The 25,692-nt window shown below is 40.0% G+C and overlaps 1 protein-coding gene across 3 annotated transcripts in view; it reads left to right on the top strand.

Annotated features, from left to right (window-relative positions):
* PALLD (palladin, cytoskeletal associated protein) overlaps nucleotides 1–25,692 on the top strand; it is a 270,815-nt gene that overhangs the window by 113,076 nt on the left and 132,047 nt on the right. For all 3 annotated transcript variants that reach the window (XM_048509988.1, XM_048509987.1, XM_048509989.1), the window contains 2 exons: nucleotides 2,718–2,837; nucleotides 4,656–5,001. In XM_048509988.1, coding sequence (XP_048365945.1) covers nucleotides 2,718–2,837; nucleotides 4,656–5,001 — 466 coding nt within the window. The remainder of the gene's footprint in view (nucleotides 1–2,717; nucleotides 2,838–4,655; nucleotides 5,002–25,692) is intronic.

Below are 25,692 nucleotides of genomic sequence, written 5' to 3'. Positions count from 1 at the left end.
TTGGTCCTTCATTTACAGACTGTCTCCAGTACAGGAAGTCTCTGGACGTGTTTTAATACATGATGATTTTTTAGAAAAGAAAAAGTTTAACCTAATTAAGACACTGATCAGCTGCCACCCAGTATAACATGAAGAACTGCTTCCTGGATATAATCATCCAAGGAGAAGAAAGGCAATGCTAGCACGTCATGTATGGCTGCATTTGTTTTTTTAACATATTTGAGTGGTGAGATTAGAAACACAAAAGATTTGCAGCCTTTTGTGCCTTAGAATGAGACAAAAATGATTATATGAAGGGTTCAAACTAAATGTGCTTCTGAATAAATTGAGCCTTCTGCAAAAAGAGACTTCTGCAACAACCAGAAGATCATACCCTCCTTGTCCAAAGCAGTAATTTATTTGGACTAATACCCCATATGCGCTGAAGAATGAGTGCTGAGTGCTGAAGAATGAGAAGGAGGCTCTTGAATAAGGATGTTTTGAAAGAACAGGGCAGAGGGAAGTCCATATTTTAGCATTCTGCTGATTATAACTATGACAAGATGGCTAATATACATTAAAGGATGATTATGAAGTGATTTGGACAATGCACACTTAGATTCTGAAACTGTGTCATCCCCTTTGAGTAATGCATTGTGTGATTTTTGTCTAGAGTTACCAACATCCAGGTGGGGCCTGAAGACCTCCCAAAATAACTGATTTCCAGACTACAGAGATTGGTTCCCCTGGAGAAAATGGGACCTTTGTAGGGTGGGCTCGGTGGCATCACATCCCTGCTGAGCTCTGTCCCACTTTGCCCTTCTTAGGATCTGCTCTGAAATATTTAGGAATCCCCCAGTATAGAGATGCCAACCCTACTCTGCACTTTTTTGCTGCATGTACAAAATACAACCCTATGCTGCAGATGTTGGTATCAATCAGGAATGGTTACCAAGAAGCCAGGTACAGCTTCCTTGGAGGTTAGGCCAAGGTTGTCTAGCTATGTTCTGATCATTCAACTTGAAGCCAAATTTCTCAGTTTAAAAGAAGGGCAAGCTGGCATTTAGAAAAGCTGAATAATATCAGATGATGAGAGAGAGAAACACAATAAGCTAGGCTCTTCTGGGTCAAGTGCCGCAGAGCCCCGCACCTACCTCCCAGTTTGTCCTCCCTGCCATCATAAGTACCACTTATGCTGGCTGGCTGGGCAAACATGCCAGTGTGGCCCTGCACTACCTCCAAGAGCCAATCCCCCCCCTGCCAAAAAAATTGGGCTATGACAGATGTCTCTGCAAGTTCATTGCATTATGAAGCCTTAGACTGAATGGAGTGACCAACATGATCATATTTTACAGTGAGCACTGCTGACTGTTGCAACTACTGTATAGCCTATGTTCGGTGGCATATTATGCCTCAGGTTCCCTGTTTATTTTAAATTACTTTTTGCTTTGGGCAAATTTGGCTGCCAGGATTGTTCCCTGTCATTTTCTCGGGGGGGGGGGGGGGGGGAAATACCATTCAGTTGTTTGTTTGAGCGGTGGGAGAATGGAAACCTGTACAGTTTCCCCAGTGAGACTTGAGGATGGCTTTTTCCAGGAAGAAAACAGCAAGGAGGAAAGGGTTAAAAAGTGTTCCTTTTCATGACAAAATACTCCTGGTAGCTATATTCTGCCAAAGAAAAAACTCATTGAAAATAAATGCGGAAGAAATTGTAGCATATAGTTGAACAAGATATAAAATTTAGAGCCTTCATAAACATAAGTACATATTTCTCTTAACCATATAACCATAAGAGTTATCCATTACACTTTTGGTCTATATAAGGATTTCTCTGTGGGTTTTGTTGGATGTTTAACATTTGAGAGTGGAAAGAAGATTTAACCACACACTAACAATAATCTCAAAGCTTGATTATTGCAACATACCTCTACATTGGATTGTCCTCGAAGACAATTCAGAAAATGCAACTGGTGCAAAGTGTGGTAGTCCTTCTGGTGTTTGCAGAGTTTGCAGAGGTCATGAGAATCACGTTATACCTACCTCACAAATTTTTTTTTGGTTATTTATGTCTTCCACGTTCAATGCAAGATACTGGTGTTTGGGACCCATACACTTGAAAGACCATCTCTGCTGATATGGTTCTGTATGGAAGCTTTGTTTATCCCAGCAGTGTCTTTGGGTTGTTCTGGCCCCACTCCCCTGTCATACTTCCTGCTTTTCTGAAACCATGCCACTGCTGTAGAATAGCCTGTTAGAGGAATTTAGAAGATATACTTCTGTCTTCCAGTTTCAAAGGGCTTGTAAAGCGGAACTCTTCAGAAGAGCCTTTGGATCCTCAAAATGATTGCTTCATGGGTGTCTTGAAAGACAGCAATCTCTGTTCAACTTTATTTTTAACTTTTTTTCTGTTGATTGTTTTAATTCTGTTTCTCTTAGTTGCATGTTAAGGTATATGTTTGATGTTAGTCGCCTGGGTCCTAATTACCTGGGGCAAAGGCAGATGTATAGTTTTTTTAAATACATAGATACATACAACTCACACTTCCAATGTACATACAATTTGTGTGATACCCAAAGTGGGAATTTACAATCCTTCCTGTGTTGACACAATGTGGAATTAGACACATATTGTTTACATCTTGTAATTTCTGAAAAGGTTTCGTTTTAGATTGCAGGCTAAATGTTGTGTTCTGTCTCATAGCTCACATATTTGCTACTTCTTTTCCATTTCTTTTCAGAGGAGATATGTACTCTGGTAATTGCAGAGACCTTTCCTGAAGATGCAGGAACCTTCACATGTACTGCAAGAAACGATTATGGGTCAGTGATGAGCAGTGCAAAACTGACTGTGCTATCAGGTATTCAACTGTGTTGACACAGTGTTTAACGTGTATGAAACTTGTGATGTCTTCTGGCTGCTCTTACACACAGCTGCGAAAATGTAGTGAGATGTCTTGTTTCCTCTTCTTGTTCAATCTCCTGTTTAGTCTTTGCACATTCTTCACTGTTGACTGATTATTCTGTGTCTGGGTAGAAAGAATTTGCACTGTTGCCATGGGAAAGAGGCTTTTACATGAACTTAAACTATAGGCTGTAAGAAAGAAAGCCATTTTTATCTTTCTAAAGGCAACTGCTGACAGAGGTTCAAGTATTGTCAAGTATCTGCAACTGAAGCAGGGTTGCCTTGAAAGCTACCTGATCCCTATTTCTGTTGATGATCTATGGTAAAAGTGCAATTGCATATGAAAATGCCTTGCTTCTGTGGTATTCTCACAGCTCCAAAACTTCAGTAATGAATACATGGAGCTTCCTTATACTAAGTCAGACCATTGGTCTCTTAAGATCACTATTATCTACTCTGACCTGCAACAGTTCTCCAGAGTCTCACAGAGAGGTCTTTTACATTACCTACTACCAGTTCTGTGATGACTGAACCAAGGACCTTTTGCATGCAAATCAGATATTCTGCCACTGAGCCACAGCATCTCCCAGTAATTGGACCAGAACCTGCAAAAACAGGAAAAGAGAGTCTTCAAATCTAATTATAAGACCAGGGGGGAAAGGTGCATTTGGAGTACATACTTTATATACTGGCGTATAAGACTACTTTTGAACCCTGGGAAATCATCTGTAAAGTGTGGGGTCATCTTATACGCCGGGTACTCTTATATGGCGAGTATATCCCAAACTCTATATTTTAACTGGAAAAGTGGGGGGGGGGGGTCGTCTTATACACCCAGTCGTCTTATACGCCGGTATATACGGTATTAGGATGTGATGCACTTACTGTACTGCTATGGGAGAAAAAATGTATCAAAGTAGTATCTAATTAGCATTTACTATAATAGACTCTTCACCTTTTGGCTTCCCTTTTCTCTCTACCTTCTTGAATTATTAAGTCTTCAGGTAGCCTTTTTTTTTAATTTGGTGGAGAACCTAAGACCTTTTTGATGTCCTTAGAAATATTTCATTGATTATGTCCACTAACCAAAAAGTTTGCCAGTTCCATCTGATATCATAACTTACTAAACCACCCATTTACTAAAAAGTGTACATTGTGGACATACCTTGCAGTAGACTATTCTGACCGACAATTGCTATTTATTAGTGGGAAAAATTAATTTTAAAGTTTTTTTTCTGAAATACTCTTGGAGAGAAAGTTAAGCAAGACTGACAGTTTTTACCACTGAGATTCTAAGGCTAGGTGGCAGCAGAGACAAAATGGAAAAAAAGTAAATTTCCCTGACAAGTGAAAATGAAATCCTCATGCTAGCATAAAATGTAAAACAGAAATATGTATAAGTTAGCAGTTCTCACGCATGAAGATGTTGAATGTCTGTGGTGAGTGCTAACAAAATTTTGATGCATATGGTTCAGTTGCTCAGCCAGTACTGAATGTGCATAAATCAATTACTGTTCTCAACTGGCAATAGTTTCTACCTACATCATGGACATGGTAGTGAATAAAAATTCCTCAGTATGGTTACATCAGCTCCAATGAACATGAGAAGTTGAGCAAGACAGTCCTTTTGGCAGAGCAATCAGATGTAACAAAATAAAACAGTGATGTCACCTTCCATTAACTAATATTGTATTTGAAGACAATTCAAACTATCTGTTAGTAGTTATGGTGCAACCTTATAGATGGGATTATCTTCTTTTTTCCCCCTCCTTAGCTGGTTCTGAAAGCTCCATGCATGACTTGTCAATGAGGGAACAAAACAATGATGACTTTCACCAGTTTCCACCTCCACCTCCAAGTCTTGAGATTAGTGCTGTTGAGCTTCTTCCCAAGAAGCATTTTGAGAGCCACCAGACTAATAGTGCTGAACTGAGGCCGAGCGTAGCAGCCCTTCAACTGCAGCTCAACTCTGCTGGCAAGAGAACCAATGGCATCCATCCCAGTCATGGAGTTAATGGGGTGCTTAACGGCAATGACAAAATTGATTTACCTGCTCCTCATCCAAGTGGCCTTCTTTCACCCACAAAAACGCCACCACCTGTGCTTGCTAAGCCAAAGCTGTGAGTAGTTATCTCATTTTGTGCCATTCTAATTGGTTAGAAGTATGTGCAGCATGGTAGAATCACTGAATAAAAGACAAAATGCAGATACTCTTGAAGGCTGTTTCACAAATTCTGTTTTCCTTACAGGAATGCACACAGGTACAGAAAAAGTTTCTTCCCACTGTTGTGCCTGAGCATATGTGTACAAGCATGTATGATGTGAGAAACTGCTGCCAGACTGAAGCATCTATGTGACCCTCATTTGTGGATAGCTAAATGTGTGAATCAGGGCCACATGGATTCTGAATGCTTTTGCAGAAAATATGATATACAGACATCTACCTACTCTGATTCTGGAGAGCTGGCAGTGGTGGATGTAGGTTGCAGTTGTGGGCTGGCTGCAGCTGTAGATGCTGAGAGCTACACCAAGAGAGGTTCCCTCTCCAGGCCCAGCTGCAGCAGTGGAAGCTGGGAGCTTCTTCAGGCCCAGCTGCGGTAGACACCTGGAACTGCTCTGGGTAGAGTCACAGCTCCCAGACACTACCACCACTGCTGCCTTTAGTCATTCAAAGCATGATGATGATGATGATGATGATGATGATGATGATGATGATGATGATGATGATGATGATGATGATGATGATGATGATGATGATGATGGGGCAGGGATTGGATTTGTGATCTTCATAAATAATATGTAAAATGAGCAGTTTTGGCAAGTATGGTATGGACAAAAGTGCTTCTTAGTTTTAATGTTTTGGTCTCACTTCAAACCCAATTTCTGTCCTGAGTATTGTGTTCCATGTTTGCTAGTTTTAATTAATTAATTATCCTGCTAGGTTGCTGCTGTTGTTTGGGTTATCTTGAAGTAATACGTAAGCGGATAGGTTCTGACAAATGATGACTGGAATAGCAATTATGATAGACAATACTGTATTACAGTTAAAAGGGGTTGAAAACCATGGATGGTCAGGTGAAGTCCTGTTTTGTTTCCCCTTTTTTATTCAGTCCCAAACATTATTTGGCTACCTAGAAATTGAACGGTATTGCTGTGTTCACTATTAGGTCAAAGTATTAAAGTATTTTTTTTAATTCAGGTTTTCTTTCTTTGTGTCTCTGAAAATCAGACAAAACCATTTTTGTGGTTATTTGTGAGGTTTAGACTTCGTTGTTGTGGAATGACACCATGGTCTCTTTGTGAGTGAGATTTTGTGCACCAGGTTGAGATATACGGTGGGAAACATTACTGAATTCAGACTTCAAGTACAAATTATTGCGTCTTTTTTCTTTTACTTATACTGAGGTTCAAGAGAGGACATGTTCAAGTTGAAACATTCCAACTAAGTGTTTAAATAACAGGATTACTAATGTAAAATCCAGAGACCTTAGCAAATTCGAAGCACAGGAAGATGTGATGTTGCTTTTGGCTCAGTGAGAGAAGGTGTCGAGTTGGAGCACAGGTGGGGGCAGTTGACAGGCTACAGATAGGAGGTGGTGGATGTGCTAGTGTCAAAGGTTGTTGCTATCCAAGATACTGGGAGTTTCCAGTGTGATATTGTTGCCAAGTGTACAAAACATACCTAGCTTGGGATTCTTAAAGAAATTTACTTATCATTTGAAATTAAACTTACTAGGATCAAACCTGACAAATCCTTTATTTGCTTCAAGACTCAAAACCTGACATTTGCATTCATGCTACATTTAGGTTTAGTCTTGAGGTGTTAATCTCATGATCATTTGACAGCAGCTTATTTTGATAAAGCTGTCTGTCATCCGTTTATTGTCTACCAACAAATGGGTGGTTTGTGGTATTGCTCAATCTGCCTTTCATAGTTCTGTCTGCATTTGAAAGAAAAACAGGAGACTAATATACATGGGCATTGTTTATTGGACTAAGTTGTTTTTCATTCTTCATATTCCTGTTCATAAAAGTTCTCATATACAAATAAAAGAGACTTCCTATTGTAATGATTTAGATTAGATTTTCAGATTAGGCTTTTGGAAATCTGTGATTATGTCCTCCAGGCACTGAGACTGAGGATTTGTGGGATGAATTGTCCCCTCCCCACCACAGGATTGTTACCCATCAAACCTCCTCCAAATTACTGGTGGTGTTAGCCCTTGAACAGAAAAAAAGAGGTAATCCCATCTAATTTCTCTGTAGAACTAACAACTCAAGCATATGGTTTTCAACCATTAAAACCATGAACCTGTGGACTAAACCCCATCTTTCCCTTCCCATGGGGCTGGGGTTAAGAATTTCCAGGTGGGGCCTGGAGATCACCCAGAATTACAACTGATCTCCAGATAAAAGCAATCAGTTTTCCTGGAGAAAGTGGCTTTTTGGGGGGGAGGGGGGACTTTATGGTATTATCCATCCCCACCCTAAACCCCACTTTCCCCAGGAAAATACCCCAAACCTCCAGGGATTTCCCAACCCATAGTAGGCAACCCTATATAGGATTCTAATCTGAAATAGGTACCTTATGCAGTTTCTGTTAGAATTTGAAAACACTGGATGTGTCTGATCATAGCTCTCCCACCATTTCATTAAGTGTGACTCTTAGACATGTTTAACCCATGCACATTGATTACTTAACACTTCATCACTTAAACCTTGATAACTAGCAGCTGAATTGGTGAAAAGCACTGCAGTTTAGGTGACATGAGGGATAGGTAACTGGGGGGGCACTTCATGTGAAGGTCAATGTTTTAGGTGGCAGTCATATTATGAAACATTCCTTTTTAAGATGTTTTAGTGACTAAAATGCAGGTCTTTGTCTAAGCATCTAATTTGTAATTTAGCATTAACATTCCAGTATGACACATTTCTTTAAGATTTCGAAAAATCAAATGATCTAACTAGGTATATCCCACAAACGAGTCAACACTTCTTAATTTTAGCAGAGCTCAGTCTTTCCATATTATTCTTGGAGACTATAATGCTAACCACACTTGCTAGGCAGTAGGTCCCACTGGAATTAGTGGGACTTACTTCCAAGCAAGCATTGCTTGAAGAATGAGGATTTGTTATTAGAACAGAACAGGATGGTTTTGTAGGGCGATGGGCTAATGCAAAACTGGCATTTCTGGCAGGAAGAGGCCATAGCTCAGTGGTAGAACATATGCTTGACATGCAGTAAGTTCCAAGTTCAGTCCCTGGTATCACCAGTTAAAAGGTCCAGCGGTAGATGATATGGAAGACCTTTGCCTGAAACTCTAGAGAACCACTGCCAGTATTAGTACACAATACTGATTTTGATGGACCAAGGGTTTGATTTAGTGTAAGGCAGCTTCACATGTTCATGTAAGTTAAGATTGAAGGGGGACTAGCTGTAAGGATGGTTCCTGTAGTTCACAGAATTTATGATTTATTGCACAATATCTTTCTAAGGATTATTAATGTTATTAGGGACAATGGATTGGATCCTACAAATGAGTTATGTTAATGAGAACGCCTTCCTCCAATGTAGTATATCTATTGATGGACTGTTGGGAAGTGTGACATTTATAAGAATGAAGGTTATCTCTGGTAGGATTTAGTAATTTCGTTTGGCTTCAGAACAACCAAACTCAGCCAAGGTGAGCACACGCTTAACAAGTTGACACCCTCATGCATACCCAGAGCTTCCTGTAGAAGAGCTGACAGTTCCTTTTTTAAAAAGCGTTACTCCCTCTTTGTCCTATTTGTGTTGGAATGGTATTTAGGCTAGCCATGATCAGTGTTAAAATAAAAGTTTGTTTGGCAGAATCTAAGTTACCTTTCTGTCTGAAAAGAACAAGACTATTAGAGTAGACCCTATGTTCAGAAATGCTGAGTACCATGATCTGTAATTAATAAGTAAAGTTGTATCTCTGGGTTCTTAATCCTTTTATGTTTAGTCTGTCCTTGTTAATTAGTTTGTTTTGACTTTGAAAGTATAATTAAATTATTTGGTTTTCTTTATACACATCTAATATGACAGATGTCTGACCCTCATGGAGAATGATGTATATACAGATTAGGCCCCACCTGAACAATGAAAAAATAGTAATTTCTGTTGTTAACTTTCTAATCACTACCACCATATCCACACCTCCTCCTCCTCCTCCTCCTCCTTCAAGGTGGTAAAACAGGGGATTCAAGTTTTGTTTTAATTCTAATTTGTTGTCTCAAATTTTGTGGTTGTCTGATCATTCATATTGAATTACAACAGGCTTGGCAGCATTTACCATATGAGGCAGATGAAGACAGTGAATAGACAGCCAGAAGAATGACAATTATCTTCATTTCTGCCTTCCGACACTACTATGTAATCTGGTGCTGTAGTACCTAACCAGCAAGAAAGAGGTGTCCTGAGAGAAGGTGCATGCTATGTTTTCCCCAGTCATCTCCATAGTGATCCTAGGGAGTCCATGTAGGTAGATCCCCTTCCACCTTCTTAGCCATGGACCATAATATACTATTATGAACTGAAATACACTGGAGCAGAAATCTTATCTACTTGAGCTTACAAGGTACATTAATTCAATATGGACATGACTCCATGTTTCCTCAGCAATCATGTTTCCCAAATATTTGGATGGGCATTTACAAAAGAAGATTATTTCATTTTTTCTCTACCCATCTATTCTGACCAGGACTGGCCTTGGGAGCTGTGGATTCCAGTTGGGAACATTTGTGTTTGGGCCCCAGGTTCACAGCCAAGGTCTGCAGAATCATAGAGATATAAATAAAAGTCTATTTAAGACTTTATATCTCTATGATAGAATGGAAAGCAATCAAAATGTCCACTTAAAAGTGCACGTGAGTTAATGGATCAAACAGATCTACATCTACTTTAAGGACTGGGTGAATTTCTTTTCTATATCAAGTATATCCGCCAAAAGCAGTTTTAATACATCTTAAATGTAACACTGTGTTTTTGAAATTTACAAGTGCAAAAATACACTAAAAATATAATGCAACAATTCCATCTAGTATCTGGGAAACACATTTTAAATCTTTATATTCGGCCTTAGAATTGCCAGGATCTGACTTCACAGAAACAACAACTCATCTCCCAGAATGGCCAGAGGTTATCTGAAGTGCGTAATCGACACCTTACAATATGGAAAAGTGCCTGGTTTTGGCCTTGTTCCCCCAATCTTATTAAGAGAAATATAGATTGGTGGCTTCCAGTGTTGACCAAATTGTTTACATCAATAGATATGTCGGGGAAAATCCCCAAAGGGTGGGAAATAGTGGTAATTGTTCTCATTTATAAAAAAAGGTGATAGGAACAACCCAGAGAGCTACAGGCCCATAGCTTAACACTATAAGCAAGCTGTATGCAAAACATCTTTATTGGAAACTGAGAGATTGGTTAGAACAAAGCAACATCATAGCAGAAGAACAAGGGGTTTTTAGAGAAGGTTATTCAACACAGGATCACTGTGTAGTTATGGACCACCTAATAACCAAGTATTCCTCAAAGGCTGAGGCCTCTCTCTACATTGCTTTTGTCCATTTTAAATCTGCATTCGATTCAATATCAAGAGATATACTGTGGGCAAAACTCCTTTCTATCAATATAGATAAATGGTTATTATTCTTAATTTGGGCTCTTTATGAGAACACCAGTATTAGAGTAAAATATAACTCACAAGGATATCTTACAAATACAATTAAAAGTAATAAGGGGGTCAAACCAGGATGTATCTTGGCCCCCTCACTGTTCAATTTTTACATCAATGATATGGTAGTGTAACCTCAGCTTGTGGGTTCTGTGGGGCAGCACTTGGAATGAGTTGCAACAACAATTTTTAAACAACAAAATGGTTTACTTTTCTTTACAATTTACACTTTTAAAACATCAACATTTAACGTTACAATTCAAGGTCCTGTTCAGGTTGCATTTCAAGTCCTTCTATTTACAGTCTACTGATATTGCCAAGTCCAAATTCTTCTTTGCAAGTTGGCTGGCTCCTGAAGACTCCAAGGGCTTGATGAACAGGTTGCAACATGATGAAGGTCTCCAGAAGAACTCTCACCCATTACAACCACAAAAGAAAACCCTTAACAAGGTGTTAAGGGCTTATAGAAATCAAGGTCCGAGTCTGGTAGCCTTGTCTTCTGCAAAGAGCTCTTTTCAGCCTTTCTGCTGCTCTGAGTCCCCACCCCCTTACTGGGTCAACCCATTCTGGGCCAATCCATTCTGGGCATGGGGGTTACAGTAGCCCTCTTTAATAATACTGATCTTCCCCCCCCCCCCCCCCCCGCAAATCACTGATAAACATATCTCTCTGTTTCTTTATGCTGACGATCTGGCCCTTATCTCTGGAACCCCTGTGGGCCTGAGAAGAGTGCTAAGGATTCTTGCTGACGTTTCTATTTAAAAAAACCAACTAGAGATTAATTATGAGAAGACTGAAGTAATGGCATGGGCTAGCAGACCTAGAAACCATGTATGGAGGTTAAATGGAAAGAGATTGGAGCAGGTCTCACTTTATAAATACTTGGGCGTGGTATTTCAGTCTTCTGGATCCAGAACAGCTCACATAAAATATGTGGCCACAAATGCATCTAAAAGCTCTGGCGTCATTCAAAAGTATTTTGGCAAAGAGGTGGTAATGGTATCCCAGCTGCCATTAATTTATTCAAGGCCAAATCATTGGCGCAACTACTATATGGTGCCCCATTAACCATTACTGGCTCTTTTCACAATCTTGAATGTATTCAATCCACATTTTTGAGGACTATTTTACAACTTCCAAAGAATATCTCGAACACAGCAGTGCAAGTAGAAACAGAATTGATTCCAGTTCCGGCCAAACTATGGATAGACTCATTACATTGCCTTAAATTGGTTCACTCCCAGAAGGGTCTGGTGAGATTAGTATTGATCAATCCATTTATTTCCCCTTGGCTTAAACTAGTACACCAGAAACTGTCATACTATGGTCTCTCATGGCAATTAATTTCAACTATCAACCTTGACAGAGCCAGAGATCTTTCTAAGTTGAGCATAATAGATGTTGAGAGACAACACGGTCTTAATGGACTCAATAATCCAATTTTTAATAAAACAAATCTTAATAAACCTATAATAATTCCCTACCTTTCTACTTTATTTAATGTAAATTATAGAAGAGCTTTTAGCCTTTTGTGTTTTGATGCCCTTTCACCTGCTTATACTGAAGGGATATATAATAAAGTCCCTATTGATGACAGAACTTGTATTTGCCAATCAGGGGGTATTGAGATCACAGAACACATTCTAATTGAGTGCACACTTTACAATGAGATACGCAGGACGCTTCTACCCTATGTGCAGACAAATTGCTCTTTGGCAAAGAGGCATAAGATGAAAATACTATTATCAGATACAAACAAACATTGAACAGATTATGTTGCTAAATTTGCATGGATATCTAGTAAAATAAGAAAGCTGCAACAGAACTCCATCGGGTGTGATAGTTAATTCCTCTTTATTACTTTTAGTTTCACTTACTTTGTATTATTTATAGTGAATTTGTTATATATTCTATCTGTATTGTATCTGTATGTGCAATTTTAAATCTGGAATTTTATTGGCCAATGACTGTAAATAAATCTGAATCTATACTAAAAATATAAAGGTTCCTTGGGACCAAAACCAGCTGACCACTTTACGTGCAGAAGTGGCAGTCCATCTGTAATTAGCATATTTAATTCAAATACAATAAAAAATCAAAATATAAAGAGTATAAACAACTACTGACATTTTAAGAATTCCAAAGAAAATTATAACCGTTGCTGTTCTCTGTAAAACCTGCAATGTGGTATTAGGGGTACTAGAGTAGATTAATGTGGAGCCCTTTAGGCACAAGACCTAGTTGAGAGCAGTTGGTCCAGTTTGCTTAAAGCCAGCCCTGATTCTGTCCCATAGTCTTTTTCTCTCCCTTTCTCCCTCCTACTCAGGTCTCATTGATCAATTTTGAAGCTGACTAAGGGAAAATTGAGGGAGGAAAACCTAGATGGAAAGTGAAGTTTTAAGAGACAATCAGCAGGCAAAGACGTAGGTAAGGGGGGGGGGGTTCTGAGTTCAACTCCCCCATTACATATCCGAAGCTCCGCCCCCCTGTTTGTGGATGTTTGGGTATTTTTAGTTTTTTCAGTTGTTGGCCTGCAAGGTGTGCATTTTTTAGGCTAGCAGCACCAAAGTTTCAGGGATTTTGGGGAGACTCTCATGATGATACTACTCAAGTTTGGTGAGGTTTGGTTCAGGGGGTCCAAAGTTATGGACTCACAAAAGAGGTGCCCCCATCCGCCATTGTTTCCAATGGGAGCTAATAGAAGATGGGGGCTACACATTTGAGGGTCCATAACTTTGGACCCCATGAATCAAACTTCACCAAACCTGGCTGGAATCATCAGGAGAGTCTCTTAAAGATACTCTGAAAGTTTGGTGCTGCTAGCTTAACAATTGCATCCCTGACATCAGGCACCCTCCAAATTTCCCCCGATACTCCTTTTAAATCCACCCCCTTCGGCATGGATTTAAAGGGAGAATATGAGGTCCTCAGTTTAAACATTGAAAGTGATGTTGTTTCAGGGTGGGGAATAATCCACCCCAAAACAGCATCACTTTCAATGTGTTGTTTTAACTGGGGACCCCAGATTCTCCCTTTGAGGTGGATTTTAAAAGAGAATCTGGGCTCCCTAGTTTAAACACCATTGAAAGTGATGCTGTTTTGGGGTGGATTCCAGCATCATAGCGGCCACTCGGGGGGGGGGGCTCAGATTTTGCACTGGGCTCCATTTTCCCTAGCTACGCCTCTGCCCAGAGGGGAGGGCAGAAGGGACTGCTGGCTGCCGGCTGGGAGCCTACCCAGTGGGGGAGGCATGGCAGGGGAGTCTGCTGTCCCAGGCCTGTTTTTATAAGCACTGAGGCCGGGGAGGTGGGACTTGGGGAGGTGTGGCCACACACCCCAGGGGTGGATGGGGGCATGGCCCCATGCCCGAACCCACTCCATAAAAATCTATGCCTATGTCACTGTCAGCAGGTGGAGTTTAAAGTGTGTCATTTCAGTCAACATTTTTATTGTAAGATGAGAATCCACAGACTACACTAAAATAGATATACTTTGAATTCAGTTTTGTAGTCTTTAAAAAAACTATATTAATTTATTCAAGAATGCTCATTATGTGCACCCATCTTAAAGCATACCTTCCCTCATTTAAAACTGTTCCAAACATTTGGTGTGTTTGTGTACTAATTCATTACTAATTATGGCATAGGCATTGTTTAGTGTCTACCACAAAATGTGTGTGCACCTTGAACCAGTAGTTTTTTCGAGACAATTTACTTTTTCCTGAGGTGTTATTTTAACCTATAAAAACAGCTCATAGTGGGTCATAAAAAAGTTCCCGTATACATTGGTCAGTAATGGATCTACAATGCTTTCCCATACTTTTAAGAATACAGCAGCATAAAATTCAGTGAGTATGGTTTCTCCCTGTGTCACAAATAGTTACCTAATGGATGTTTCTTTCACTTTATGGATGTTTTTATTTCATGGTGCTATTATTTTCAAAAAGTGGCCAAATTATCAAAAGTATTAAAAAAATGTAAATCCAGCCAAGTTGCCGTGTTACCTGCTGTAATGTTAGCCTTCTTTGAAATCTGATGACTTTAAGTTGGAAAGGCATTAGAAAAGAAAATAATTATTTAAACAGAAATCGAGGAATGCTAGCCAGTTCCTGCTATGTAGAGCAAAGAAGTGCACTCTGGAAATGAGAAGAACATCTTGTAACGCTCTAGTAAAAAGAAAAGCTATTAAAGTGTATTGATGATTAATATCAAACTTTCACACGGATCAAGACAAATGCTGCTGAGTTTGGTGTGACATCTGTGACCATCAAAAGTCAGGCAACCAGTAAACTGTATCTACTATACCAATAGTGAAGTAAGCCAAATCTGAGAATATTTAAATCATGCAAATTGAATTGTGAACAAGTCAGGTGACTGGAGTTGTGAACAAACCAAGCAGTCTTTCTACAAACCTGAAAAGGCCCCAGGTTTAGCAAAAAATGTGATTTTTTTTCAAATACACTGGGTATTTTTAAAACTCTGAAAATGATAAAAGGAGCTCCTGTAGCTTTAAGCAGTAGATTTCCTTAGTGGATGTTGTTAGACAACCACAGTGTTTCAGGCAGAGTTTCTGTGAGAACAAAGGTAGATGGGGAGAGGGCAGGGTCCTTTTGAGGTCTATTTCGGCATTTGAGGAAGGACACAATGGGTCTACAGTTGCCAACTCCTGGTTGGAAAATTTCTGGAGATTTTGTGGTACAGTCTAAGAAGGGCAGGGTTTGGGGAGCAAAGAGACCTTAGTCAAATATAATGCTGTAGAGGCCATCCTCCAAAGCAGTCATTTTCTCCAAAAGGACAGGTTTCTGTTGTTGGAAGTTCAGGTGCAATTCTGGGAGATCTTTAGATCATGCCTTGGCATACCTAGGCCCAGAAGAAACCTCAGGGTGACATGATACCACTATTCAAAGGGGAACCACTCTATGAAAGCCGGTGTGGTGTAGCAGGTAAAGCTTCAGAATAGGTCTGGGAGACTCAGGTTTGAGTCTCCATCAAGCTGTGGAAGCTCTCTGAATGATTTTGGGTCAGTCATCTACTTTCAGCCTGACCTATCTCACAAGGTTGTTGTGAGGATAAAAAGTAGAAGAGGAGAATAATGTAAGCTGCTTTGGTCCCAGTGTGGACAGAAGTGTGCAAATGAAGTAAAAAAATTAAAAATATAGTTAAATATGTTGGAAAATTCCAACAGTCTCCCAGTTACACAGTCACACATAGATTGGTTAAATGAAGCAGATAAGGTTTCATTGCAATAATAATGGAACAATGTGCTGTATAAGGGGTGCCAGGAGGAGGGAAACTTATCCCAGTGGAGGGGCAAATCCACTGGCACCCGGCTGCTGAGGCACCCTGCGATAACTGGCCACATTGCCCGATCTTGTGTTGGTGCTCCCATGCTGCCCCCAACTCAATTGGCATAGTCAGGGTGTTTCAGGTGTGTTCTGGGGGTCAGGGCAGAGGCATATCGGGGGAAATTTCACCCGGGGACAACACCTGCTCCGGGCACCAACACCAACAAAGAAATGTTGCTTTTTTACATTATCACTTATAGGTACAGAATCTTCTGTTACTTTTAATTATTTTTGCCCTACCGTTTGTTCCTTTTCTTCTTTTGGGGGGAGAATATACACATATTCTTTCCTGCATTCATCATTCCTAACTCAAATGCAGACATCGCATTTATGGTTGTCATGATTTTTAGAGCTCCTTGGAAAGAAAGGTAAATAACTTCCTCCTTTTGTAGCTTCCCTTCAAGTTTAGGTCAATAATCATTACAATGTGTGTGATTTAAAAAATATTGGGGCTGCAGGGATGCAGATGTTCTTACTTAAGTCAAGAGTACATTTTACGTAAGGAAAGCCATCAGAGCCAATCTCAGCTATTTAATTATGAGGGGGGAAAACCTGCATTGACTTTAAATGTGAGACCACAAAATGCATCTATGCCAATCCTAATAATCCCATTAGGCTGACATAGAACTTGAGTGGGAGGGAAGGGAATTTGTATTAATGCAGAGAAATCACAAGGGTAGCTGATTCATGGCCATTGTGACTTGATGATGCATTTTTGTAATTGGAAAGTAATTAAAGTTCAGCAGAATGACAATCCAGTGACTCCAAGGCCATTTCTGCATGGCACAATTATACTGGGTTACAATCGGTATCTTACAATCCTGATCTATTTTATCCCAGTTTCTCTCCTTCACATGGCTGCCTGTTTCTGTGAAGGAAACGAGTGAGGACCGGGAGGAAAAACTCCAGTTTGTTTCACACAAGTCCAGGACTTTTGTATTTATATTGCAAGCATATTCGTCCATGCGTAAACATCCCCGGTGTCCCATGTTCTGATTGGCTGTTGTTTTGGGGCAGCAGCGGGGGAAAACAAAGCCCCCCCCCTTTTTTCCCAGTTCCGGATAGGACCCTACGTAGGCCTCAACACAGCAAGCGGCAGCAAAAAACAATGGGGCATGGCAACTCATCACATCCCCATTCATGTTCTCATATTTTTTTGTGGAAAACAAGAGACTTCCGCCCGTTTGTGATATGCCCACTAAATTGCACATCTCCCTAGCTATGTGGTTCGAGCAACCAGCATATTTACAGGAAAAAAACAGGGACATTTTGGGATTCCACTCCTGATTAACCCAGGCGAAATGGCACCCAGTTGATACCATGAGCAGAAAACGTGCTTTGGGGAACGTTTCAGGAAGGGCAGGCTGCAACGGTCAGCGGCTCAGCAGAGTTGAAAACTGACACGAAATCAGGTGGGGAGATCAGGGGGCGGGCGGCGGGGCAGGGAGATCAGGTGGCTGGACAGGAAAAATAAACTGGTTCTTCTCCCATGGTGTTTGCATGGTAGCAGATTCAACCTGGGATTTTTGAAAAGAATCATCAAATTGGTGATTTTTGAAAATCCCGGGATGAGGGAAATATAATGGGGCAAACCTGCTTTAGGACTGGGAACCATGCAAACATCTTGCTCAAACCAGAATATTTCCCTTGCTCAACGCAGGATATTTGGACCATGCAGAAACGACCCTGAGCATTTATGTGGTCCTGAGCATTTATGAATAAACTTGCTTAGGGTTTCACTGTTACTGTAACTATATCCTTGAAGCATATAGTTGTAAAATATTATGAGGATCACAGAGGTGTTGGGCTTGAAATGGAAGTGCTCTTCAACTTTCAGGTTCATGCTTCCAATCAAATATGAGGTGCCTTTTATTTTTGTCCCTTAATTTTGGGTTTTTAAAGGATCACTGTAAACTACCTTTTCTCTATGACTGAAGAAAAACAGGTTAAAAATCTTTAGATATCAAATGTAATTGTTAGAGATGATCCTGTTTATCGGGTCTTTTGTCATATGGCAACAGAGTGCAGGGTATAACTGAAAGTAAGAGATGCAGTTAAAGATCTCCATTGTCAGTCACAGGCCCCTTCCGCACATGCAGAATAACGCACTTTCAATCCATTTTCAATGCACTTTGCAGCTGGATTTTACTGTGTGTGGAATAGCAAAATCCACTTGCAAACAACTGTGAAACTGGGTTGAAGATGCATTATTCTGCATGTGTGAAAGGGGCCACAGACTGGCTGAATGTTCATGTGACAACTGCAAGTACTCTATCTTATTTATGGGACAGAGGATGACTAAGCTGATTATAAAGTTCTTGATGACCTATAAAAGCTATAAAAGAAAAAGTATTTCATCTTGCATTATCTCTTTCTTCCTTTATGTTGCATTGAAATTTTTTTCAAAGGAGCAGTTTTGGGTTCCATTCTTCATCCTTTGATTCCTCTGATAGTATCTCTAATAATTAGATTTAAAAGGCTCCTTTTTTGGTTCCTTGTATCAAACAGTACAGGTTTAGTACAATCCTTGGATTCCATTTTTTTATTTGCTGTCTGTTTACTATTCATTACACATAGAAAAGTTATTTTTTTCCATCAGGGTCTTGGATTTTCCAACCATTCTTTTCTCTTTCTCACCTTTTTCTTAGAACATCCAATGATCACTGCCAGACTTGTCACACTAGTTGTTCTTTGTGGAGTCCAAGTGAATCTTATCTGTTTCTTAGAGTGTCCATTAGAAAAGTATAATCCTTCTGCTTCTGCGGGACTCTCAACAGAATTTCCTTCATAATGATAATGTGTTTGGCATCCACCTTTAAAAATTATTTAAATGAGCCGCCATCTGCAGAGTCTTTTGCATAGAAGACAACAATATCTCTACACAGTTCCTGTGGTTTTGGATTTTTGAGTTTACTCTGCATACTTTTCTTTGCATCCATCTTTTCGTCTTAAATTTGGCTAAAGCTGAGAATTTTCTTTTCAAGGTTCTCTTTTGAAAGGTCTTGTTTCTCTGCAACTTTCCCCAGTTTTGAAGCCTTCTCTCTAGTCTTATATTACAGATGGAGTATGGCTTGGTCATGTGCTTTAAATTACATTTGAACTGAATTAACTCCTTTTTTCCAAATCTTTAATTTCTTTCTTTGCCATTTTAAAGTCTTTCTCCAATGGACCAATTTTCTTGAAATCATACTTTATTTCTTTAAATTCCTTCAATAATTCTGCCATTGTTTGGGTATGTTTCTTTCAACACTATTTTTATACAGTCCATTTCCAACCGTAGACTTTGTATATTTGTAGCAACAGTTTTAACATGGTTTGAATGTGCCTGAAATTCCAAAGACACTGATCCTTTCATTGTTACAGCCATTTGTCTTGAACAATGTCTTGAACAACCACTAGATGTCACTGTGCAACAGGCATCCATGTTAGCAATAGAGTTTCACTGGAGTTTCACTCTCTGTGATTCAGTGAAACCTCCTTCCTTTATAGCATTTCTTTTTTGGTCTTAATCTGGCATTCTGCCAGCTCCAAAGAACAGTCAGCTCAGTCTTATTTATATAGCCACAAAGCAGCTACTACTCTCTAATGCATTTACTTCCTGGAATCTCCCTTAAAACAGTTTCATTTTTTCTTTTGTTTTACTATAAGTCTGTACTATTTAGAGAGGTCTACTTTTTGCTGGGCATATCTGCAACAGGTTTTGGACTTCTCTTATTGTTCTACTTTTGTCTTCATTTCTTCAATGAGAGGCACATGAATTGGTGTCATAGTAGTCTATGTGGCTTCCTCTGGCTCTCCCCTTAATCTGTGGAGGCATGTGGCTCCCTTCAAACAGCTGACTGGAGCTTCAGCTCTTGGAGCAAGCCCAAGAATGGCCATCTTATGTCATGACTAAACCAGAAATCTTGGAAAGCACAGTTCAGGACTCTTGTGAATATAAAAAATTGGTTGAATTACAAACCACCTTTTCTTTCTCTTTTTTAAAACATATTTTCATTTCCCAATAGATAACTGTGATCTGTCTGGGATTTCAGTACATAGAAGTTTCACATTTGTCCCACTTTTTGGAAAATCAATAAATAGGATGAAAACTGCAAGGGGAAAAAGGGAATCTGGGAAAGTTTGTTCATTTAAAGACATCTTCCATAAAACAAGAACTCTGAGAGATGGCAGCACTTTTTAGTGACAAAGAAAAGAGTACACTGATATTGATGGCTTTACATACAAAATTAAACACATACCCTAGTGAAACTAATGGAATTTTAGAACTGTTACACATATTATGGAAAGGCAAATGCACATTTCTTTGAGAATGAATGTTCAGATGCCACCTCATTTCTCAATTAGGGATGAGTGGATTCCCCAATTCCCTCTTGATTAGCATTGGGATTTTTGAAAAGGATTGCTTAAAAAAAGTATTGCTAGATCATCAAAGTGGTAACACTATAGTTTGGGTAGTGTTTCTGAATTCCCAGCTTTTTTTTTTAATTTTAAAGTCAATCCCTATCCCTTTCTCCCATAGAAATATGCCTTTTTCTCCTTACATCACTGTGAGAGGAGACTTTTTTCCAAATGAAAGCTGAGAGTTCAGAAAACCTACTGAAACTATTGCTTTACTACTCTGCCAATCTAGCAATATTTTATTGCCATTTTTAAAAACTGACCAGAAAGTCATGTGACCATAAAACTGATGACCATAAAACCAGATCACAGGAGCAATGATGATCTTTCTTATTGTTCTTGCACTGTGTTTTGAATGCCTGTGCTATCCACTTCTGGTCAGTTTCATGGTGGTGAGGCTGAGCAAAGGAGCCTTGCTGCATGCAGGCAGATTCCTTAGTATTGGATTGCTAATCTTGCACTTTTAATTATTTTTAAAGGAGAAAGAAAGCCCCAGGTGGAAGGGAGGGAGAAGACAGGAGGGTGGCATGGAAAATTGAGCAAGTTGGATGTGGACATGGGTAAAACTCAGTGGGCCATAAAAAACCAAACAGAGCATTTCTAAGCATTGAGTAAAGCCAACTCAGAATTGACATGTGAAAAAACCTTGCAGTAAAAGTTCTTGTAAAAAGCCAAAGAAAAGCTGAGGAAAAACCCAAACTACTTGTTTAGGGAGCAACACACATGCAGAAAAGAAAAAAAGTCAAAGTAGTTCAGGGCCAAAACCAACAAAAACCACACATGAGAAACAGGCCTCAGTATGGGTGTGAAAGTTGGATAATGAAGAAAGCTGACAAAAATTGATTCTTTTGAAATGTGATGTTGGGGGAGAGTTTGATGGATGCCAGGGGCCGGCAAAAGGATAAATAAATGAGCTGTAGATCAAATCAAACCTGAACTGCCCCTAGAAGCTAAAATGACTAAACTGAGGCAATCATACTTTGGTCACAGTATGAGTCACTGGAAAAAGCAAAAATCCTTAGAAAAGGCAGCAGAAAAAAAGGGGGATACTTGAGATGGATTTACACGATTAAGGAAGCTATGGCCTTCAGTTGCAAGAGCTGAGGAAAATTGTTAATGATAGAATGTTTAGAAGGTCATTATTTCACAGAGTCATCATGGGTCAGAAACTACTTATGGCACTGGCCATACACATATGCACACACATGCACGCACAAACAGGTAGGTGATCTGCAAAACTTGTGGGGGGGTCATATTTTTTTATGTTCTACTATCCCATCAGCATTCATCCTCCTCCCACTACTTTCTCTCACTTTCCACACCTTTTTTAGCCCTTTCTTGTTCTCACGTGTTTCCTCTATACACCGCATATGCCTTCTCCTCCTCCTTCTGGGCTTTTCCTGCTATGTCAGTTCACTCACCCACTTACTTGCTACTCCACTCAGCATCCCACCCACTCACTTGCTGCTCTCTGGCTGGCCTGCCTACATCACCTCTATCTATCTGGCTCACTTACTGGCCCCTTACACAAGGAACTCTTATATTAAGCCTGTTCTGTGTAAGTGGGCTTGTAGAGAGTTTTCCTTGCATTTCTCTACATGGGAGAGGCAACCCACAGCACGCAGTGTAGTTTGTCTGCTGACTCTGCTGAGTCTCTGCTTCTCCTGGTTCTCTTAACTCCATCCATTAACAGCCTTAAAGGCACAGATATTCTCTTCCCTCGCTCCCTTTCCACGCACACATGCTTTCTCTCTCGCTCTTGCTCTCTGTCTTCCCCCCCCCACATACAATCACAAGAGCAGAGAGAGAGTTGTTTTAAAACAGATTCTTGCCTGAAATGAAGTTTTTAAAGCCCTCTCAGCCATTGGGGAGGGCAGAAGCAAAGCGAGGGAAATGGGGTAGATCCAAAAAGATGCCTGCTTGTACTGTCCCTTGCAAAAGTCATCTGTGTTGTTACTTTATATCAAAATGTACAATATATTTGTTATTACTTTATATCTCTCTATCTCTCAATATGTGGTCTTTAGAGAACCAGGAAGGAGCTGGCAGCATGGAGAAGGGGGATGGGTAGAAGGTGCCAGGGCACCTGTTCTGAAGCTGTGCTGGTGCGGGAAAGACTGAACACAGATGTTAGACAGAGATGAGGGGGATTCCCCCCCCCTCCACTATACATATGAGAGATCAATCTCTGCTCTTAGTGGTTACGAGTAGGTGCACTCTAATCTGGAGGAACCAGGTTTGATGCCCCACTCTGCCATGTGAGCTGGGGAATTCAGATTAGCCTGTGCACTCCAACACACTCCAGCTGGATGACCTTGGGCTAGTCGCAATTCTTCTGAGCTCTCTCAGCCCCACCTACCTCACAGGGTATCTGTTGTAGGGAGAGGAAGGGAAGGAGTTCGTAATTTTGAGTTTCCTTACAGGAGAGAAGGAGTTCGTCATTTTGAGTCTCCTTACAGGAGAGAAGGGGGAGATATAAATCCTAATCTTCTTCTTCTTCTTCGATCTCTTGATCAGTGCATTTAGGGAAGCACGAAGGAGCCCTCCACTTGAGGGGAAAGGAGGGAGGTGTGCAAAGTGCTGCAAGGATGTGAGAAGGCTGGCTATGGGCAGAGAGAAGAGGCCCAGGGCAAATCTGTCCCACTCTGGCAGCGAAGCAGGATTTAAATAGTGCTATAAGTGGTTTCACTTGCTGCAAAGAGAGTGGAATATGAAAGTGGGGCTCCAGAAAATACATCCATACAAAAAATCTTGCTGCAGTGAACTTGCCACTATGCAGCAAAGACTTTGCAGATAATTGGCCACTCATGGCTCTTCCTCATCTCTTTCCCTTCAACCTGATTTCAGCAGGATCCCTCTCTTGTTACCCAGCCACCTTCTTCTCCTTTCTAGCTACCTCCATTGCACCACCACCATCTCTAACTATATCTATCCCTTCTTTTTCCTTGACATTCTTTGTGCTTGTGCTGACAATTGCTTTGAAACTGTTCATGGGTTCTGTCATTTGTAAGCAAGGAAATTCTAGAAATGTATTTGAAGAAGCATTTATTTCCATTTGCCTTTCCACACCCACTGAAAGATTCTACCCCAAATGAGATCGTATAGTACATTTAGCTTCACTCTCAATGGTATCTTACATTGTTCTTGCTATTTTCTCTTGCCTTGGTGTTACAGTTTCTTAAGAGATGAAGGGAGATTATCTTTGACAAATAAGAGTCTGATGGGATGGATTGCAAATCTTCTGACAGGGCCACAGTATGAAGACATAAGGAAAGGGTTCTCTTCCACAGAGCCTGAGAGTTTGAATGACCGCTGCCAGGCTGCAAACTCATAATCATGATAGGGCCTATTACTGTCAATTTAGAAGTAAAGATGACTTTTTTTTTCTTTCATGATGCATGAAACAGTATCTGTGAGATCATGTCTGGAGCTTGTTGGGTGGTATAGAAAGGTATCCAGTAAGTCTGCACCAGCTCAGAGGAATGATGTATCAGCCAGCTTTGTAGAGTATGCAATTCTGTGCTACGTAAATCTCATAGTTCATGGCTGCTTCCTAAAAGATATCGCTTTATGTTGGCCAGCACTGATTTGTTTGGATTTTTGTAATATTGGTTCTTTAACTTTAGGTCATATTGTAAAGCAATTGAGAGAGGTGGTATGGTTCTATAGAAGAATGGATGCAGTCAGAACCAGATTCAAACCATTATCTCCAATTAATGATCAAAGAGCAGATAGCTACTTTGGTATAGCTCAGGGGTAGGGAACCTGCGGCTCTCCAGATGTTCAGGAACTACAATTCCCATCAGCCTTTGTCAGCATGGCCAATTGGCCATGCTGGTAGGGGCTGATGGGAATTGTAGTTCCTGAACATCTGGAGAGCCACAGGTTCCCTACCCCTGGACTATAGCTGGAAGGGTTTTGGATTAGGATTGGCATAACCAAGTTTCAGATCCTCATTCTGCCATAGAGATCACTGAGAGACTTTTAGGCCACTCATGGCATGTAATGTAACCTACTTCAGCTGGTTGTTATGAGGATGCAATGAAGAAAGAAAAACAGTGTACTCCTTCCTGAGCTACTTGGAGGATGGGGGGGAGGGGGACAAATTCAAGTCCCGTAGCATATTAGAGACCAACAATATTTTCAGTGTATGAGATTTGAAGAGACAGGATAAAAATATACTAGGTAGATAACAAAAATGTGAAATGCCTCTCCAAGATATTCTAATGAGCCATGGCCAGTCAGAACAAACCAGGAATCCCCAGCCTTGACTCGCTGGGATGTTTTTGAATTGTTTTTGTTTCTAAACCTAATATTCTACTTATCTGATAGTGGACCTGATGCTATTATTGGTTTGTTGTATCATAGTTTCTATATTTTAAACTTTAGAGTTTTTGCAATTACTGTCTCATTATAACCCAACCTGGGCATTTTGGAGACTGCACAAGCAATTCGGAAATTCATTAATGAATTGGAAAGTATGATGGGAGACGGATAGTATCTTTTCCCCAGGACATTGCTGTGCTCAGCATGCAAATCCAACTGGGTAGCTGCTTATACTAACTCTGTAATCATTTTGGCTAGTCAGTCAGAAGACCCAATCTTTTTTAGTTGGGGGTATCCTATGGCTTTTGTTTTGTTTTGTTTTGTGTGTTCCTGAAGTCAGTTCAAATAATCTTTATTGTAGAAAACATGTACATTTTAGAGTACAACGGACAAAGAGCAATCAAAACTTGAGTTTGAGAACCAAACCCAATGCCATCAAAAGCTGTATTTAGCATTTTTGAGGCATCTGTTTTCCATCTTGTGGTAAAATTTAATTAGGATCAGTCTTATTAAACTTGACAAATTTACAAAAAATTACAAAAAGTAATATCTTCAAGGAAATGACTCCTACTTAACAATACTTTTTAAAAATATAAAAGTCAATATGCGAGCTTGATTAACTTCATCCTACTTTGTTTAATTTCATGTCTCTTTTATTGCCTCACTGTCGTGATGGTTTACATCAACAAAGGCTGACCAGTCTCCAGATGGCATTTCATTTTGAGCTTGTAGATGTTGATACATTTATTGAAAACTGAAAATGGAAGAAAAATTAACTGTAGTAGGGACAACTATCTAGGGAAAGCTACCCTTTTGTCTTAGTGCCCTTTCAACTTTGGGACAAAAGAAATGGTCCAATTTTGTTGCAAAAGAGTCATTTCTACATTGCCATTAAAAAGACATACATTTGGATAGATGTGAAATACTTCAACTATAGCATGAGTTTGTTTTTCTCCTTCCCTGTTTTGAAAGAATGTAGTTCACAGAGTTTTAACAAATCTTGTTGAGCTGCATTTATTTTTTGTATCACTGCCTTTGTACAA

This window comes from Sphaerodactylus townsendi, linkage group LG10 (assembly GCF_021028975.2).
Source record: "Sphaerodactylus townsendi isolate TG3544 linkage group LG10, MPM_Stown_v2.3, whole genome shotgun sequence".
NCBI classification, from domain to species: domain Eukaryota; kingdom Metazoa; phylum Chordata; class Lepidosauria; order Squamata; family Sphaerodactylidae; genus Sphaerodactylus; species Sphaerodactylus townsendi.
This window is presented reverse-complemented; position numbering and strand designations above follow the sequence as displayed.